Source organism: Myotis myotis, unplaced genomic scaffold, assembly GCF_014108235.1.
Source record: "Myotis myotis isolate mMyoMyo1 unplaced genomic scaffold, mMyoMyo1.p scaffold_m19_p_3, whole genome shotgun sequence".
In the NCBI taxonomy this organism is placed as follows: domain Eukaryota; kingdom Metazoa; phylum Chordata; class Mammalia; order Chiroptera; family Vespertilionidae; genus Myotis; species Myotis myotis.
Genome location: NW_023416335.1, coordinates 158,813,342 through 158,829,043, shown reverse-complemented (window position 1 = coordinate 158,829,043; position 15,702 = coordinate 158,813,342). Strand labels below are relative to the sequence as shown.

Sequence of the window (15,702 nt, the reverse complement as noted above, 5' to 3'; positions counted from 1 at the left end):
TGAGGGAGGGAAGAGAAGACAGTCATCATTTGTGTGGGCAACAAAGGTAACACACATAGTCAGTAAAGGTAATGCACATATTGAAGGGAGAAGTAAGATGGATTGTGTAACGGGGAATAGGGGAAGCCACAGTGCTTAAGGTTGGTCATAAGAGTTAAGCTTTAGAACAGTTAAAATAAGTTATAATCTATCAGAAAATTTCTCTGATTATCACACGCAGATTGGAAGAAGTCGGAGGTCCAAGATGAGAAACGGTACAGTGACAACATTCATTCTGCTGGGACTGACAGATGACCCTCGGCTACAGGTTCTGATTTTTATCTTTCTATTTCTCACCTACACCCTGAGTGTAACTGGAAACCTGACCATCATCACACTAACCTCTGTGGATTCTCACCTAAAAACACCTATGTACTTCTTCTTAAAAAATTTCTCCTTTCTGGAGATCGCATTCACATCTGCCTGTATTCCCAGGTACATGTATAGTATTGCAGCAGGTGACAAGGTCATTACCTACAACGATTGTTTCATCCAAGTGTTTTTTACTGACCTCTGTGGAGTAACAGAATTTTTCCTTCTGGCGGCCATGTCCTATGACCGCTATGTGGCCATCTGCAAACCCCTGCATTATACGACCATCATGAGCACCAAGGTCTGCCAGACTCTTGTCATTAGCAGTTGGGTGTCTGGTTTATGTATCATAATCCCACCACTTAGACTGGCTTTAACTCTAAAATTTTGTGACTCTAACAGGCTTGATCATTTTACCTGTGATGGAGTTCCCTTAGTGAAAATCTCATGCTCAGACACATGGCTCATCGAACAGACAGTCATAATCTGTGCTGTCCTGACCTTGAATATGACTCTTACTTGTGTTGTTCTGTCATATGCTTCCATTATCAAGACAATTTTGAAATTCTCTTCTGTTCAGCAAAGGAAAAAGGCCTTTTCCACCTGTTCTTCCCACATGATTGTGGTTTCCATCACCTATGGCACATGCATTTTCATCTATATGAATCCTACAGCAAAGGAGCAAGTGACCATTAATAAAGTAGTTTCGCTGCTCATTTCTTCTATTTCACCTATGTTAAACCCATTTATTTATACACTGAGAAACAATCAAGTTAAGAAAGCCTTCAAGGATTCAATCAAAAGAATTGTTTTGCTCTCTTCTAATAAAAGGAAATAATGTTTTCAGACATCTCAGGAACAAGGATACATTGCATTTTTGAAGTTTACAATCTTGTTTGTTTTTTAACAGTATATACATGAGTTACATTAATTTTCTCAACATTCCTTCAACCAAACTTCCATTGAGCCCTGTTCAAGCTATTTTGGTATCTTCATTTTTTTCAAACTAATATCTGACAGTTTTCTATGTCAATTTATTTAAAATTTTTTAAATAAATTAACTTCCAAATACAACTTAAATATATAAAAGTCATTCCTTGGGAAAATATAGGGTAAAATGCTTTGTAGCGCTACTCAAAATGCACACAATAGTGATACCTAAACACATGTAAAAGAGTAATTTTGTGTATAATGTCTAAAACAGATGAAAAGTCCCAAGTTAAAATACATGTGAAAGATTTATAGCGTATCTAATATTGAGAAAACAGAGGAAAATATTACTACCATGAACACAGAAATACTGGATAAAATTTAATAAATATTCATTGGAATCAATAGCTAAAATCATTGCAAACTCATAAATAAGAGATATCAGAATTATTCAACTCTTAGTAGAGCAATAATGTCTAAAATGACTTGTGGGTGCTCAGAAGATTATAGATTGGGGATGGGAATAGGAGATTGCATTATGGATCACAAAGATTTAGGTTTAAAGTCTCAGGATTAGTAGAGCATTTGAAATGACATAATAACTGCACATGCAATGACAGTTTGAATTAGAAAACCATGCTGGTATAAGTATATAAATCCTTGGTTTATCTCTTCTTACCCACCCATCCCCACATCAAGGTCTGTCAGTCTGTTCCAGGCCTCCATGCTTCAGGTATTATTTTGCTGGTCAGTTCATTTTGTTCATTAGATTCTATAAATAAGTGAAATCATGTGGTATTTGTCTTTCTCAGATTGGCTTACTTCACTTTACATCAGAGTCTCCAGGTCCATCCATGCTGTTCTAAAGGGTAAGAGATCCCTCTTTTTGCAGCTGCCTAGTATTCCATTGTGTAAATGTCCCAAGATTTTTTATCCATTCATCTACTGATGGGTATTTGAGTTGTTTCCAAATCTTAGCTATTGTACATAACACTGCGATGAACATAGGGGTGCATAGATTCTTTCTGAATAGTGTTTCAGGTTTTTTAGGACATATTCCCAGAAGTGGGATGGCTGGGTCAAACGAAGTTTCCATTTTTAAATTTTGAGGAAACTCCATACTTTTTTTCATAGTGGCTACACCAATCGGCATTCCCACCAGCAGTGCACAAGGGTTTCCTTTTCTCCGCATCCTCACCAGCAATTGTTGTTGTTTTTAATAGTGAAACACAGCTTAATTGTATTTCCTACAATTCATGCTGTCTTCAAAGTGGTGAAATTTGGCATATCTGTTTTTTATCCAGAGAACATATTTACATATCCTGAAAACTCAAGAAACTCTAATAGAAAATTAGTGGAATTAATAAGGGAACTTGATGTTCTAACTGAAAAAATTAAAAAATATTTTAAAATCAGTGGACTATAATAACAATAAACAACAGCAAATATTATTTTAGTCACAGTCATAAAAACTTAATTACTGCCCTAACCAGTTTGGCTCAGTGGATAGAGCGTCGGTCCGAGGACTGAAGGGTCCCAGGTTCGATTCTGGTCAAGGACATGTACCTTGGTTGTGGCCACATCCCCAGTAGGGGGTGTGCAAGAGGCAGCTGATTGATGTTTCTCTCTCATCAATGTTTCTAACTCTCTATCCCTCTCCCTTCCTCTCTGTAAAAAAAAAATCAATAAAATATATTTAAAAAAAACTTAATTATTGCCCTAGCCTGTTTGGCTCAGTGGAGAGCATTGGCCTGAGAACTGAAAGGTCCCAGGTTCAATTCTGGTCAAGGGCACATGCCCGGGTTGCAGGCTCGATCCCCAGTGGGGGGTGTGCAGGAGGCAGCCCATCAATGATTCTCTCTCATCAATGATATTTCTATCTCTCCCTCTCCCTTCCTCTCTGAAATCAATAAAAATATATTTTTTAAAATTAATTACCAAGAGAATAAATTTAACAAAAAGTACAGTGTACAAATAAAGTACAATATCTACTCAAAAAATATGAAATGTGATTAAAACAAAAAATAGCAATCAATGTTCTTGTTTGGAACATTTTAATATGAGCATGTATATATGTGTATGTATATATTATTTAGGTATGGTAGAAACATTTATTTATTTATTTATTTGTAGTCACTAAGCACATAGAATATTAAAGCAAGGCAAATTTTAATTCAGGTTATCTGAAGCAGAAACTAGGAGATACAATCAGAAAGACAAAAGGAAAAAAAATCAAGCATTATTCATTGAAAACAACCAAAGTGTCCTTCAATAGATGATTGGGAAAAGATGTTGTCATACATATATACAATGGAATACTACTCAGCCACAAGAAAGATTAAATACTGCCATTTGCAATAACATGGATGGACCTTGAGAATATTATGCTAAGGAAAATAAGTCAATCAGAAAAAGCTAAGAACCACATGATTTCCCTCATATGTGGGATATAAAGAGAAACTCATAGACACAGACAACAGTTTGGTGGTTACCAGAGGGGAGGGGACTGGGGAAGTAGTAAAGGGTAAGAGGGCCAAATATATGGTGATGTAACATGATTTGACTTTGGGTGGTGAATACACAATGCAATATATAGATGATGTATCATAGGAGTGTACACTTGAAACCTACATAACCTTATTAACCAATGTCATCCAAATACATGTGAGTTAAGTGAGGCTCCAGACACGTAAGCGAAGCCATCCTATGCCATCAATCACCAACTAAAGCAGCCAGCACAAAAAGACCTGCCCAGCCAATCACAAAATTGGGTTGCTTTAAGCTACTAAAGTTCGGGGAGTGGTTTCTTATGCAGCAAATCCTAACAGATACAAGTGATAAATGGAAAATTATCTCAGTGGATCTCTTGATGTTCTTCATGTAACTTAGCTATTTTAAATATATCGTGTCTTTTACCTCCCTGTTTTCTAGTAATCTTGGATGATTTTTTTGAATGACATTATCTGCTACCTGAATAGTACCTTCATCTTCTCTCTGCACTTGACCTTTGAACACTAAGTGATGTACTTCTAGAACAGGAAGTGTATTTCGATACCCTTTGTATTAAATTCCCAGTACCTGGCCCAGGGTCTTGAATAAATGAGTGACTAGCAAATAGGTATTAACTATGGCACCAATCATGTGGTTTTCTAATTTTTTCTTAGCAATAGTCAAGAGCTCAGGTTTCTATAGAAGCAGAGAAATTAGAAGGCTGGATAGACTGAATGGTCTTAGTAAAAAAAATAAAAATGGAAATTAAGTATTAAATAAATAAATAAATAAATAAGCCCTAGCCAGTTTGGCTCAGTTGATAGATCATCAGCTTGTGGACCGTAGGGTCCTGGGTTTGATTTCAGTCAAGGGCACGTAATTTGGTTGCAGGCTCCTCCCTGCCCAAGCCCTCACTGGGGCATGTGTAAGAGGCAACGAATCGATGTATTTCTCTCACAACACTGTTTCTCTGTCTTTCCCTCTCTCTTCCACTCTCTCTAAAAATCAATGGAAAAATATCCTTGGGTGAGAATTTTAAAAATAATAATAAAAGGAAGGAAGGAAGGAAAGAAACATTGGTGGTACAATCCCACTTATATACACTTTTTTCTTTTCAAATAGATTTCCATCTACACAATAATAGAATATCAAACATCTGTTACCAAGGAAAACAGATACTTTATAATTTATTTTGTTAACACTAATTCAATATAAATAAATTAGAAATGCAAAAAATAAAAGCCCTTTGAACAAGTAAATGTTACACAGGATACAATGGAATATTATTCAGCCATACAGAGAAAAAATATGCCATTTGCCACAACATGGATGGATCTTGAGAATATCATGCTAAAAAAAATATGTCAGACAGAGAAAGTTAAGAATCATATGATTTCATTCATAATCAGGATATAAAACAGGAAGAAAATCTGACTTTGGGTGGTGGGCACACAATGCAATATACAGATGATGTATCATAGAATTGTACACTTGTAATCATATGAACCAATGTCATCCCAATAAATTTTTAAAAAATGATGCCAGGCTCGAAAACATACGTATGGTATAATTCAACTATATAAAACTCTAAAAACCCAATACACTTTGTATTACTGAACCTATAATTACAGAAAGTAGATGGCTAATTGCCTGGTGCTGAAGATAAGGTAAATGATAAGAAAGGACATAAAAAAATTGGTGGGGAAAGATTGAATTATTTGTCTTTATTGAGATTCTGGTTTTGGAGACATATACAATTGTCAAAATTTATCAAACTGTACAATTAAAATGAGTACATTTTATTCTATGTAAATTATACCTCAAAATAAAATCTGAAACCCAAGCTTGATCTTGATCAGTTCTTGATTAAAATGAGGTAATATTCCTCATCTTCTATAAAGGAAAAAATGCTAATTAATAATATAAATGTATATCCAAAAGCACTCTGATATTCTTAATTTGAAAGAATATCTTAATTACTTTATTAGTCATCCAACTCATTGAAGAAATTTTGCTACTAATGATTATTCTGACAATATTCCAAAAAAATATGAATTGTAGGTCTTTTTATAATTGTGAAAAGTAGAAAAGAAGGGACTAAAGGGGTGGATAACTCTATAACTACATTTTTTAAAATTCTGAAACATTGTAAAGAGCACATATTCAAAGTTTGACTTAAACTCTGATGCTACACTTAATAGGATGCACTGAAATTAAATGGAATTAAAATGATACATGGCAATAATTATTAAGTTAAAAATAGATTCATATATATCTAAGTATAATGCAATTTACAATGTATCAAAGAATTATACACTCAAAATCTACGTAATCTTATTAATGTCACCCCAATAAATTTAATTAAAACTAAACAAATAAAATAGCATGTGGCAAACTATATATCTCAATTGTATATGTTTTTAATTAATGTTCATACACTTGCAAATATGATATGTCATATATATGAACATATTTGCAGTAGGAAATTTATGGAAGGTTATGCTCCAAAATATTAGCATTTGCTATCGTTTTTTTAGTTATTTTCCATGTACTTATGCCTAGCATTTTACTATTTTTCCTTATTTTATTACATGTCTTAGGAATATACTCATTTCATAAATATTAGTAAAGGAAAAAATGAGTATATATTTGACCTTTTAATTACCATACATGACAAAGATTAATTTTAAAAAAACAGAACTAATTTTTTATTAGATTCATATTGTTTTCCTACCAGTCTCATTTAAGTGATTCTGTTGCTTTCACCTGTCTCTGAAGACTGTGTTGTTTGATTTTTTTCTTTTCCCCCAAAGATTATTACACAAATGATTCATTAGTGATTTTTGAACTTGGTCACCAAGGGCCTTTTTGTTAAACAATTTTGTTGCAGATTTGGCAAATAAACAAATATTAAGCTTGAAATTGGAAAAACCTCTCCCCCAGAGAAGATAGTTCAGATCATCAACTCTCCAAAACGACTGGAGCTTTTTCTCTGTACTGGCATTCCTTTTTACTGTTCGAGACTAAAAGAAAATATTTCAGGGCTTATGGCAGCACATCTGTCTTGAAGAAATGTTTGCAATTGATTGAAGATGGGAACGCAAGTCATTCCAGACTTCTGTAACTGTGGGCCTGGATTCAGTCAGTAGTGAACTGAAACTCTCATGCAAGTTTTCAACATTACATTCATTTTCAAATTTCTATCTGTAAGAATAATAATGGTAGTTAAACATCTCATCAAAAGAGGCTATGACTAACTGTTAGAAGTATAAATATGCTATTTTCTATCTTTTCAGTTATATTCTCTCTGGTTGAGATTGGGTCATGTTTATCTCTAAGAAATGGATTTTCTCTTACTGTATAAAACTGAAAGATGTGTTTTAATATGGCTATTAATGAAATGTTATTTTTAGAAAGGATATTCTTGGATAATTTATATTTATTGGTGTGACCAGTTTTTAACTTTATTTTTATTGTTGACGCTATTACAGATGTCCTCATTTTCTCCCCTTTGCCCATCTCCACCCAGGCCCTGCCCCCCCTTCCCTCTAGCCATCACCACACTGTAGTCTGTGTCTATAGGTTATACATATATGTTCTTTGACTAATCCCTTAACCTTCTTTCATCCAGTCCCCCCTTTCCCCCTTCCCTCCGAAAGCTCAGTCTGTTCCATGTATCCATGCCTGTTTCTATCTTCTTCGTCAGTTTATTTTGTTCATCAGACTCCATAAATGGTGTGACCATTTTTATGCCAGAACATCATCTAAAGGTAATATAACTTGAGAGACATGAAGAAGCAATACTCCCCTAACAGGAAAAAAATCGATTGACAAATTGGCTCACATTGCATCATGTCATTAGAAATAAAAATTTTTAAGTTCTTTAACTATAATAGAAACAATAATCAGGCAATAATAATCTAAATAAAACATTACTCAACACCCGCATTATAATATCAGAGTTCTCATGGGGGAGAAACAGTTTTAGTGACTAGAAGAAAAATTGATATTATAACTAAATACTATTCAAAGTCCTTTGGGCTGCCTTAGTTGCCTCAGAGAAGCAAAGGGAGGGAGGATCCTTCAGTGCATCTCAGGATGATCTGTTGTAAATTTCAGGTGTGGAGCGACATCCCATGGGAGCATCCTAGGTCGGAGGCAAACCATGAGCAGATCCATGCCCCTTCTCTGTGATAGTGACTTCCACTCCTGAGATTTAACTCCGGAGCTTACACACACCGTCAACGTTGATATTGTCCCTGCTCCCATATGGAGGGAATATCATAAAGTAATATAGCAAAACTTTTCACATAATCCACCAATCAGTGGCTCCAGCACAAACTGTAGGTAGTTTTTTTCTTTTGACTCAATTTTTTAAATATTTTAGAAGCTAATACAGTATTTAGTTTGTGCTAGTTGAGAAAAAAAAACTGTAGACAGCATACTGCCACAAATTTAGAATGTCAAAGTCCTCAACTTCCGGTTTTAACACTCCACTGAGAGATGCATCAGGAAAGCAAAAGCAGTGTCAATGAATATACAGCTACTCCTCTGACTGGCAGAAAAGGCAAGGAGGAGACGACACTTATCGCTTTTTTCAGGAATAAAGGTAATGGATTTGATCTGAGTAGTGGTTTTTCATAAGAATTACTACACTAGCCAGGAAAAAAAAAAACTTCAAAAAAAAGTCTAAATGTTAGACTCAAATTATAACAAATTAAATAAGTAAATTCACCTCAAATATGAATAATATAGTTTCAGGTGGAAAATTTTTACTTAAATTTTTGCCAGTAATTATTTTAGGCATTGAATATATATGGAACTGTGTTACTTATATGTTCTGTTCTAGTTAAAAAGCACCAGTTAAATCTCAAAGCAATGTACATCCGCAGGGTAGTACTAAAATTGGAGTAAGAATTGATTGCTCTGGAAGACACCCAACCTCTATTTCAGAGTTTCATTAAACTCCAGAAAGAATAGATACTTAAACAAAAAACAATGACCAAGCATTTGCAACTCAAGTGGAACTGGGGTTTGGGAACAGAGATAAGTGAAGAAAAAATTACTCCAAACCATGTAAAGTGATTACTTCGATGCACAGCCAAATTTATTAGATTAATTATAAGAAACTCAAGGAAAGAAACAGAGGGAAGTGTGGACATTCTTACGTTTAAGGTATATTTGGCTATATTCCTGACATTCTGAAGAGCAATTATTTTTGACAATCAAGCAATTAGGCATTCAATAGAATATCCACTAACTGTACTTGTTAAATTAAAGGAACTAAAAGAAGAAACTGGAAATATGAACATAATAGAGGCAAGAAAGAAGAAAGATCCAGAAATTAGAAATTTAAAAGTAGGAGGAAAAGGTGCATGTTAAGATCAATTATAGCCCAAGAACATATAGGCTTACCCCATGGACACAGACAAGAGTGTGGTTATGGCCTGAGGGAGAAGTGTGGGGGCTTGATGAAGGTGGGTAAAGGTGGGGAGGGGGGAATGGAAGACATCTGCAATAGTGTCAACAATAAATAAATGAAAATTCATCATTCTCACAATCTGAAGGGGGGAAAAAGATAAATTATGAGAGAATGTTATGAATAGTGTGGTCAAAAGTTCTCATTCCACCTAGAAGCCTATAACTATTTTATACAAAAAAAAAAAAATAGGTATTTGATAAACTTTAGCAAAAATCATATTAGAATGGTGGCAGCAAAAGTGTGATTACAATACAGTGAAAAATGAATGGTTGGTGAGTAACAAAAGGAAAATAACTGAGAGCCAGGAGGTGGAAATAGTGATAATATATTTATTAGTTATTATGAGCGAGGCACTTTTCTAAATTTCAGATACATATAAATTTAAATTTTTAAAACAGCCTTTAAAGCAGGGAATGTGACTAGTATTTATACCTGATTTTTTTGTACTTAGTAACATTGGTGCCAAGATGTTGGAATGTATACATCTTAGCTAAACAGATGAAAGATTAAAAAAAAAAGTGGTGATGATGTCATGTAATCCTGTGAATGTCACACCCAACATATCTTAACATCCTAAACAACATATTTCTCACCAGAATACCATGTTCTGCGCATAGACAATGACTATAAATCTTAAAAAGAAAGTCTAAAAGAAAGGGAGAAATGAGAACAAATGAATGATGAAAACGTTGTTTAAAAATTAAAACATGAGTTTTAAAAAATTACAATAATGCTAAACAAAATCTTAAGCAATGGGTTGGAAAGCCTGTATAGTAAGCCCCAAACTATTTGTATTATATTTGCACTTTATCAATATTCAACTACAATGAAAAACATTGAAGTGTAAGATTTGGCTTTAGGATTAAACTTTAGTTAGCAGTAAAATATAACTATGTGAGTAATTCCAAACCAGTGTGCAGATAAAAATAAACCATAAATTAGGAATAAAAAGTGGAAAGGGACTCATAATTCATGATTTTTTGGAATTTGGTCTACATAAAGTAATCTGATTTTTAAAAATATTCCTCGAAATTATCAAAACATACACTGTGGAACCTAATAATAATAAAGATAATAATATTTTATAACCAAAAGTTTTTAAATTTCATGTCAGATGGTTTTGAATCAGTTGTTGAACAACTAATTCTTGCTATGTGATGTTAACATCACTCTCCTCATACCAAATATCTCTGAATTATAAATGCAGATTGAATAGAAATCAGGACTCAATGATGAGAAACCACACAGTAACAACTTTTGTCCTGCTGGGACTGACTGACAACCCACACCTGAAGACTGCGATTTTCATCTTTCTATTTCTCACCTACATGCTGAGTGTGACTGGGAATCTGACAATCATCTCCCTAACCTTCATAGATTCTCACCTTAAAACTGCGATGTACTTTTTTCTACAAAATTTTTCCTTCTTGGAAATCTCATTTACATCTGCTTGTATTCCCAAATATTTGTACAACTTATCAGCAGGTGACAAGACAATCACGTATGACAGTTGTGTCATTCAAATATTTTTTACAGACCTCTTTGGTGCTACAGAATTTTTTCTTCTTGCCACCATGTCCTATGACCGATATGTAGCCATCTGCAAACCCCTGCATTATGTGACCATCATGAACAGTAGAGTCTGTAGAAGACTCATCCTTTGGTGCTGGACAGCTGGTTTGTTGATCATGATCCCACCACTTAGCCTGGGCCTAAATCTGGAATTCTGTGACTCTAATGTTATTGATCATTTTGTCTGTGACGTATTCCCCCTCCTAAAGATCGCATGCTCAGAAACATGGCTCATCGAGCAGGTGATCATAGTGTGTGCTGTGTTGACCTTTATCGTGACCCTGGTATGTATAATTCTATCCTATATGTGCATCATCAAGACCATTTTACAATTCCCTTCTGCCCAGCAAAGAAAAAAGGCATTTTCTACCTGTTCTTCCCACATGATTGTCATTTCCATTACCTATGGGAGCTGTATTTTCATCTATGTTAAACCTTCATCAAAGGAATCAGTGGCTATTAACAAGGGTGTGGCAGTTCTCACGGCTTCCATCGCTCCTATGCTGAACCCCTTCATTTACACCTTGAGAAACAAGCAAGTAAAACAAGCTGTCAGTGACTTCATCAAAAGAATTACATTGTTCTTTAAAAAATAAAGGCACTTGCTAATGTGGAAGAATCAAGTTTTTATAAAATGATCAGACATCCTTAAGCTGTATCTTTACACTTTTAATCTTTTCCTTCCTCACAAGGAAGCTTTATTGGGATTACATTTCTCAATAAGAAAACATAATGCATTTCCAAAAAACAAAAGAATAACTTCACATGTAACCAAGCCTTAATAAAACAACGAACAATACAAAGCAAACAGAAACAAGGAATTCACCTTAATATTTTGGATTTAGTCATTGTACCAGTGTTTATTCCAACACAAACCTTTGAGTGCATCATTCTAAGTTACTCGATTTTTTACTTTAAACAATAAACCAGAGAATGGTTTGGGAAAAATGGGTTCAATATTAAAGATGAGATATTTAAATCTTAAGTATTAATTCTGTTAAAGATTTCAGCTTTATTTCATGATGATAAGATTGCAGCAGCTAACACAGAAAATCACTACAGACCTATTACTTTTTATTATGTGTAATAATAAACTTAAAATTTATTTTATCTTCACTTCAAAGATAGGTAAATCAAAGCTCAGCAAAGTTATTGCTAGTAAGAGGTAATATCGTGGAGCAAATTCATTTGTACATGACTCTAGACCTGTGTTTGTTATAGTGTGATGCGTGTTTTAATGTTAGAATGTCCTCAAGGGACACCTTAAAAAATTACCTATGCCAAATAAGTGTATTAATTTATGAAATGGGAAAATTTTTCTATAATTTTAAGAGAAAATAATTATTTAAATACAGTAGGCCATTTTAATATAAGCATTCAAAATGTATAAGAATTGAAAATATTTATATTTGAAAATAATTTATATTAATACTAAAGGCCCAGTGCACAAATTTGTGCATTGGTGGAGTCCAGCAGGTCCACCCCAATCAGGGTGTAGGGGTGTGGTTGGGGGCGGGGCCAGTTAGGGGGAGGGGCCACAGGTAGTTGGCCAGCAAGCCCCACTCCCTGGTTGAACTCCCAGTAGAACTCCTGGACGAACTCCCAATTGAGGGGGCAATTTGCATATTATCCTTTTATTATATAGGATAATATTTACAAAAAGAAACATACTTTAATATAGAACAATGAGGAGCAGAAAGATTTCAACAAAGGCTTAAAGTCAAAAGCGTATGTACACTCTCTCTAAGAAGGTAGTTAGAAGTGAAATTGTCTCTAAATTGGTATATAAAACTGAATTCATGAATGTAATAATTGTGAATGTCCCCACAAAGGCCAGTGAAATCAGGGCAATGAGCTTAAAAATGGCACTGGTCATGACCAATTTCTTGTAACAGATGCAGAAATTCATATTAAATATCTGGCCACCTTTAGCCACAGTCGTTCCTTCAATCAACTCTTATTTATATGCTCTATTCTAATAGCGCATCAAGGTCATTCAATGAATTAGTTTCCTTTGGTCAATATGATGTAGGTTCTGAGGCAGGTCTTTGGCACATTCTAACTCTTTCTACCAAATTATATAAGCTTTCATTCGGTCAAGACCGTTAATTTTGCTTTTCACATATCTGGGTTTTATTATAAATGATTTCTCCAGCTTTTCACATAATTCTTTGCAGAAATCCCTGCATTATAACCTTTGTGATTGCAATTCATCCCACAATTGCACTATCTGTTCTATTTTAGTAGGATTAATTATTTAGAAATTAAATTATCAGAGGATTGAATTTAAATTAATCACTCTCACTTGAGCAATGAAATACCTGGAAGCTTCCCAAATGTACAATGAATAGAAGAAGCAATACTAACACACTATGAACAAAGGAGGAAGCAACACCATGGCATAGGGAACTCAGCCACTCAAAAAAGGGGGCGGTGGAGGATAAAGGCCTTTTTCTAAGGATGAGCTTGGTATCAGGTCAATGCCATGTCCTATTCTTCTCCCTCCCAAACGAAGCCCATTAAATCTACCTGATGAGACAAAGAATAAGTCCTGACATGATTTCTCAAAACTCATGCTTATTTGAAACAACTGCTATAATATGTATATCATTATATTGAATAAATTACCTTTTTTGGTAACTCTAGAAAATATATTGGCCAATTGAGAAGTTCAATTTAATCTCTATTGAAAACAAAAATTTGATCAGACAAAATATTTAGAGAAGGATATTTACTATTCTATACTCTGTAAATTTTTCCCATCTGTTCAACCAGAACTTTGACTAGAATAAGCTCTACCTACCAGTAGCTGTACAATTTGACTCTGTCTCTCAAATAATTCTATGCACATGGGCAGTATGCTGAAAAACCACAACCCCAAAAATGTCCTAATTCCCTGAACCTGTGAATATTATCTTACATGGCAGAGGGGACTTTATCGATGTCATAAAGTTATGTATCTTAAAATGAGGGGGGAAATTAGATTATCCTGGATTATCCAAGAGTGTCCAATGAAATCTCAAGGAAGCAGAAATATCAAACCAGTAGTAGGAGATGTGACAATGAAAACAAAAGGTTGGAATAATACAAGGGGCTAGGAGCCAAAGAATGCATGCAGCCTCTACAAGCTGAAAAAAGCAACAAAACAAAACACACACACACACACACACACACACACACACACACACACACACACAAAACAAAACAGTTTTTCTCCTAAAGCCTGCAGGGAAAATGCACCCTGTGCATAACTTGGTTTTAGACTTCTGACTTCCAGAATGATAAGAGAACACATTTGTGTTGTTTTAAGCCACTAAAGTTTGTGGTAATTTGTTTTAGCAATAGAAAATCTATAAAATATCAAGAAATAAATAGAAGTATTTATTCCAAACAGTTATGTAAACACATCCAGATTGACTTCAGCTAGATTTGTTTAATTAAATGTACAAGGTTGACATTAATAAAATTATATAGGTTTCAGTATACAATCCTGATACACCATCTGTATATTGCATTGTGTGCCCACCACCCAAGTTCGAATCTTCTTCCATCACCATGTAATTGACCACTTAGCCCCTATGAGAATTGTATACTTGGAACCTATATAAGAGAACACATTTGTGTTGCTTTAAGCCACTAAATTTGTGGTAATTTGTTTCACCAATAAGAAACCACAATATGCCGAGGCCGGTTTGGCTCAGTGGATGGAGCGTCGGCCTGCGGACTGAGGGGTCCCAGGTTCGATTCCGGTCAGGGGCGTGTGCCTGGGTTGCGGGCACATCCCCAGTGGGAGGTGTGCGGGAGGCAGCTGATCGATGTTTCTCTCTCATCGATGTTTCTAACTCTCTGTCTCTCTCCCTTCCTCTCTGTAAAAAATCAATAAAATATATATTAAAAAAAAAAAAAGAAACCACAATATTATTGTCTTTGTCTATGAGTTTTTGTTTGTCTTGTTTGTTCATTTGTTGCTTTCATTTTTAATCCCACATATGAGTGAGATCATATGACACTTGATTTTGTCTGACTTTATTTTGTTTAGCATGATATCCTCAAGGTCCATCCATGTGGTGGCAAATGGCAATAGTGCCGCACATTTTCTTATAGCTGAGCAGTATTCTATTGTATATATGTACCACATCTTCTTTATCCAATCATCTCTCCAAGGAAACTTTGGTAGTTCCCATGTCTGGGCCACTGTGAATGATGCTGCAATGAACATAGAGATGCATATATCTTTGCAAGTAAATGCTTTCAAATCTTTCTGGTAGATGCCCAGAAGAGAGGTTGCTAAATCATATGGTAACTCTATTCTTAATTATTTTTAATATATTTTTATTGATTTCAGAGAGGAAGAGAGAGGGAGAGAGAGATAGAAACATCAATGATGAGAGAATCATTGATTGGCTGGCTCCTGCATGCCCCCTATCCAGGTATGTGCCTTGACTAGGAATCAAACCGTAGCTTCCTGGTTCATAAATTGACACTCAACCACTGAGTCACACTGACCTGGCTATTCTAAATTTTTTGAGGAATTATCAAACTGTTTTCTTTTCAATTAAATTGATTCAGGAGACAATGGTTAACAGCATTACATAAGTTTCAAGTGTACAATTCTATAATACGTCATCTGTATATTGCATTGTATGACTACCCCTGAAGTCTGGTTTTCTTCTGTCACCATATATTTGACTCCCTTTACCCACTTTTTTCTCCTCCCACCACCTTTCCCCTCTGGTAACCACCATACCGTTGTCAATGTTTATGAGTTTGGAGGAACCACTAAACTGTTCTCCATAGTAGCTATACCAGTTTACATTCCCAACAGCAGTGAGTGAGGGTTCCTTTATCTCTAAAACTTCTCCAAAACTTGTTATTGT

The 15,702-nt window shown here is 34.8% G+C and overlaps 2 protein-coding genes across 2 annotated transcripts; both read left to right on the top strand.

The window, feature by feature from the left end:
- Positions 1-244: 244 nt before the first annotated feature.
- On the top strand, positions 245-1,189 carry LOC118651544 (olfactory receptor 6C2-like). The gene has a single exon (XM_036300803.1). It carries the CDS (start codon positions 245-247, stop codon positions 1,187-1,189), a length of 945 nt encoding a protein of 314 aa, XP_036156696.1.
- Positions 1,190-10,482: 9,293 nt separating this feature from the next.
- On the top strand, positions 10,483-11,421 carry LOC118651470 (olfactory receptor 6C2-like). Its single transcript, XM_036300659.1, has one exon. The coding sequence runs from the start codon at positions 10,483-10,485 to the stop codon at positions 11,419-11,421; it is 939 nt and encodes a 312-aa protein (XP_036156552.1).
- Positions 11,422-15,702: the final 4,281 nt, after the last annotated feature.

Bases quoted from the DNA above. Each gene is read 5' to 3' on its own strand.
- LOC118651470 (XM_036300659.1), top strand. From the start codon at position 10,483: ATGATGAGAAACCACACAGTAACAACTTTTGTCCTGCTGGGACTGACT.
- LOC118651544 (XM_036300803.1), top strand. From the start codon at position 245: ATGAGAAACGGTACAGTGACAACATTCATTCTGCTGGGACTGACAGAT.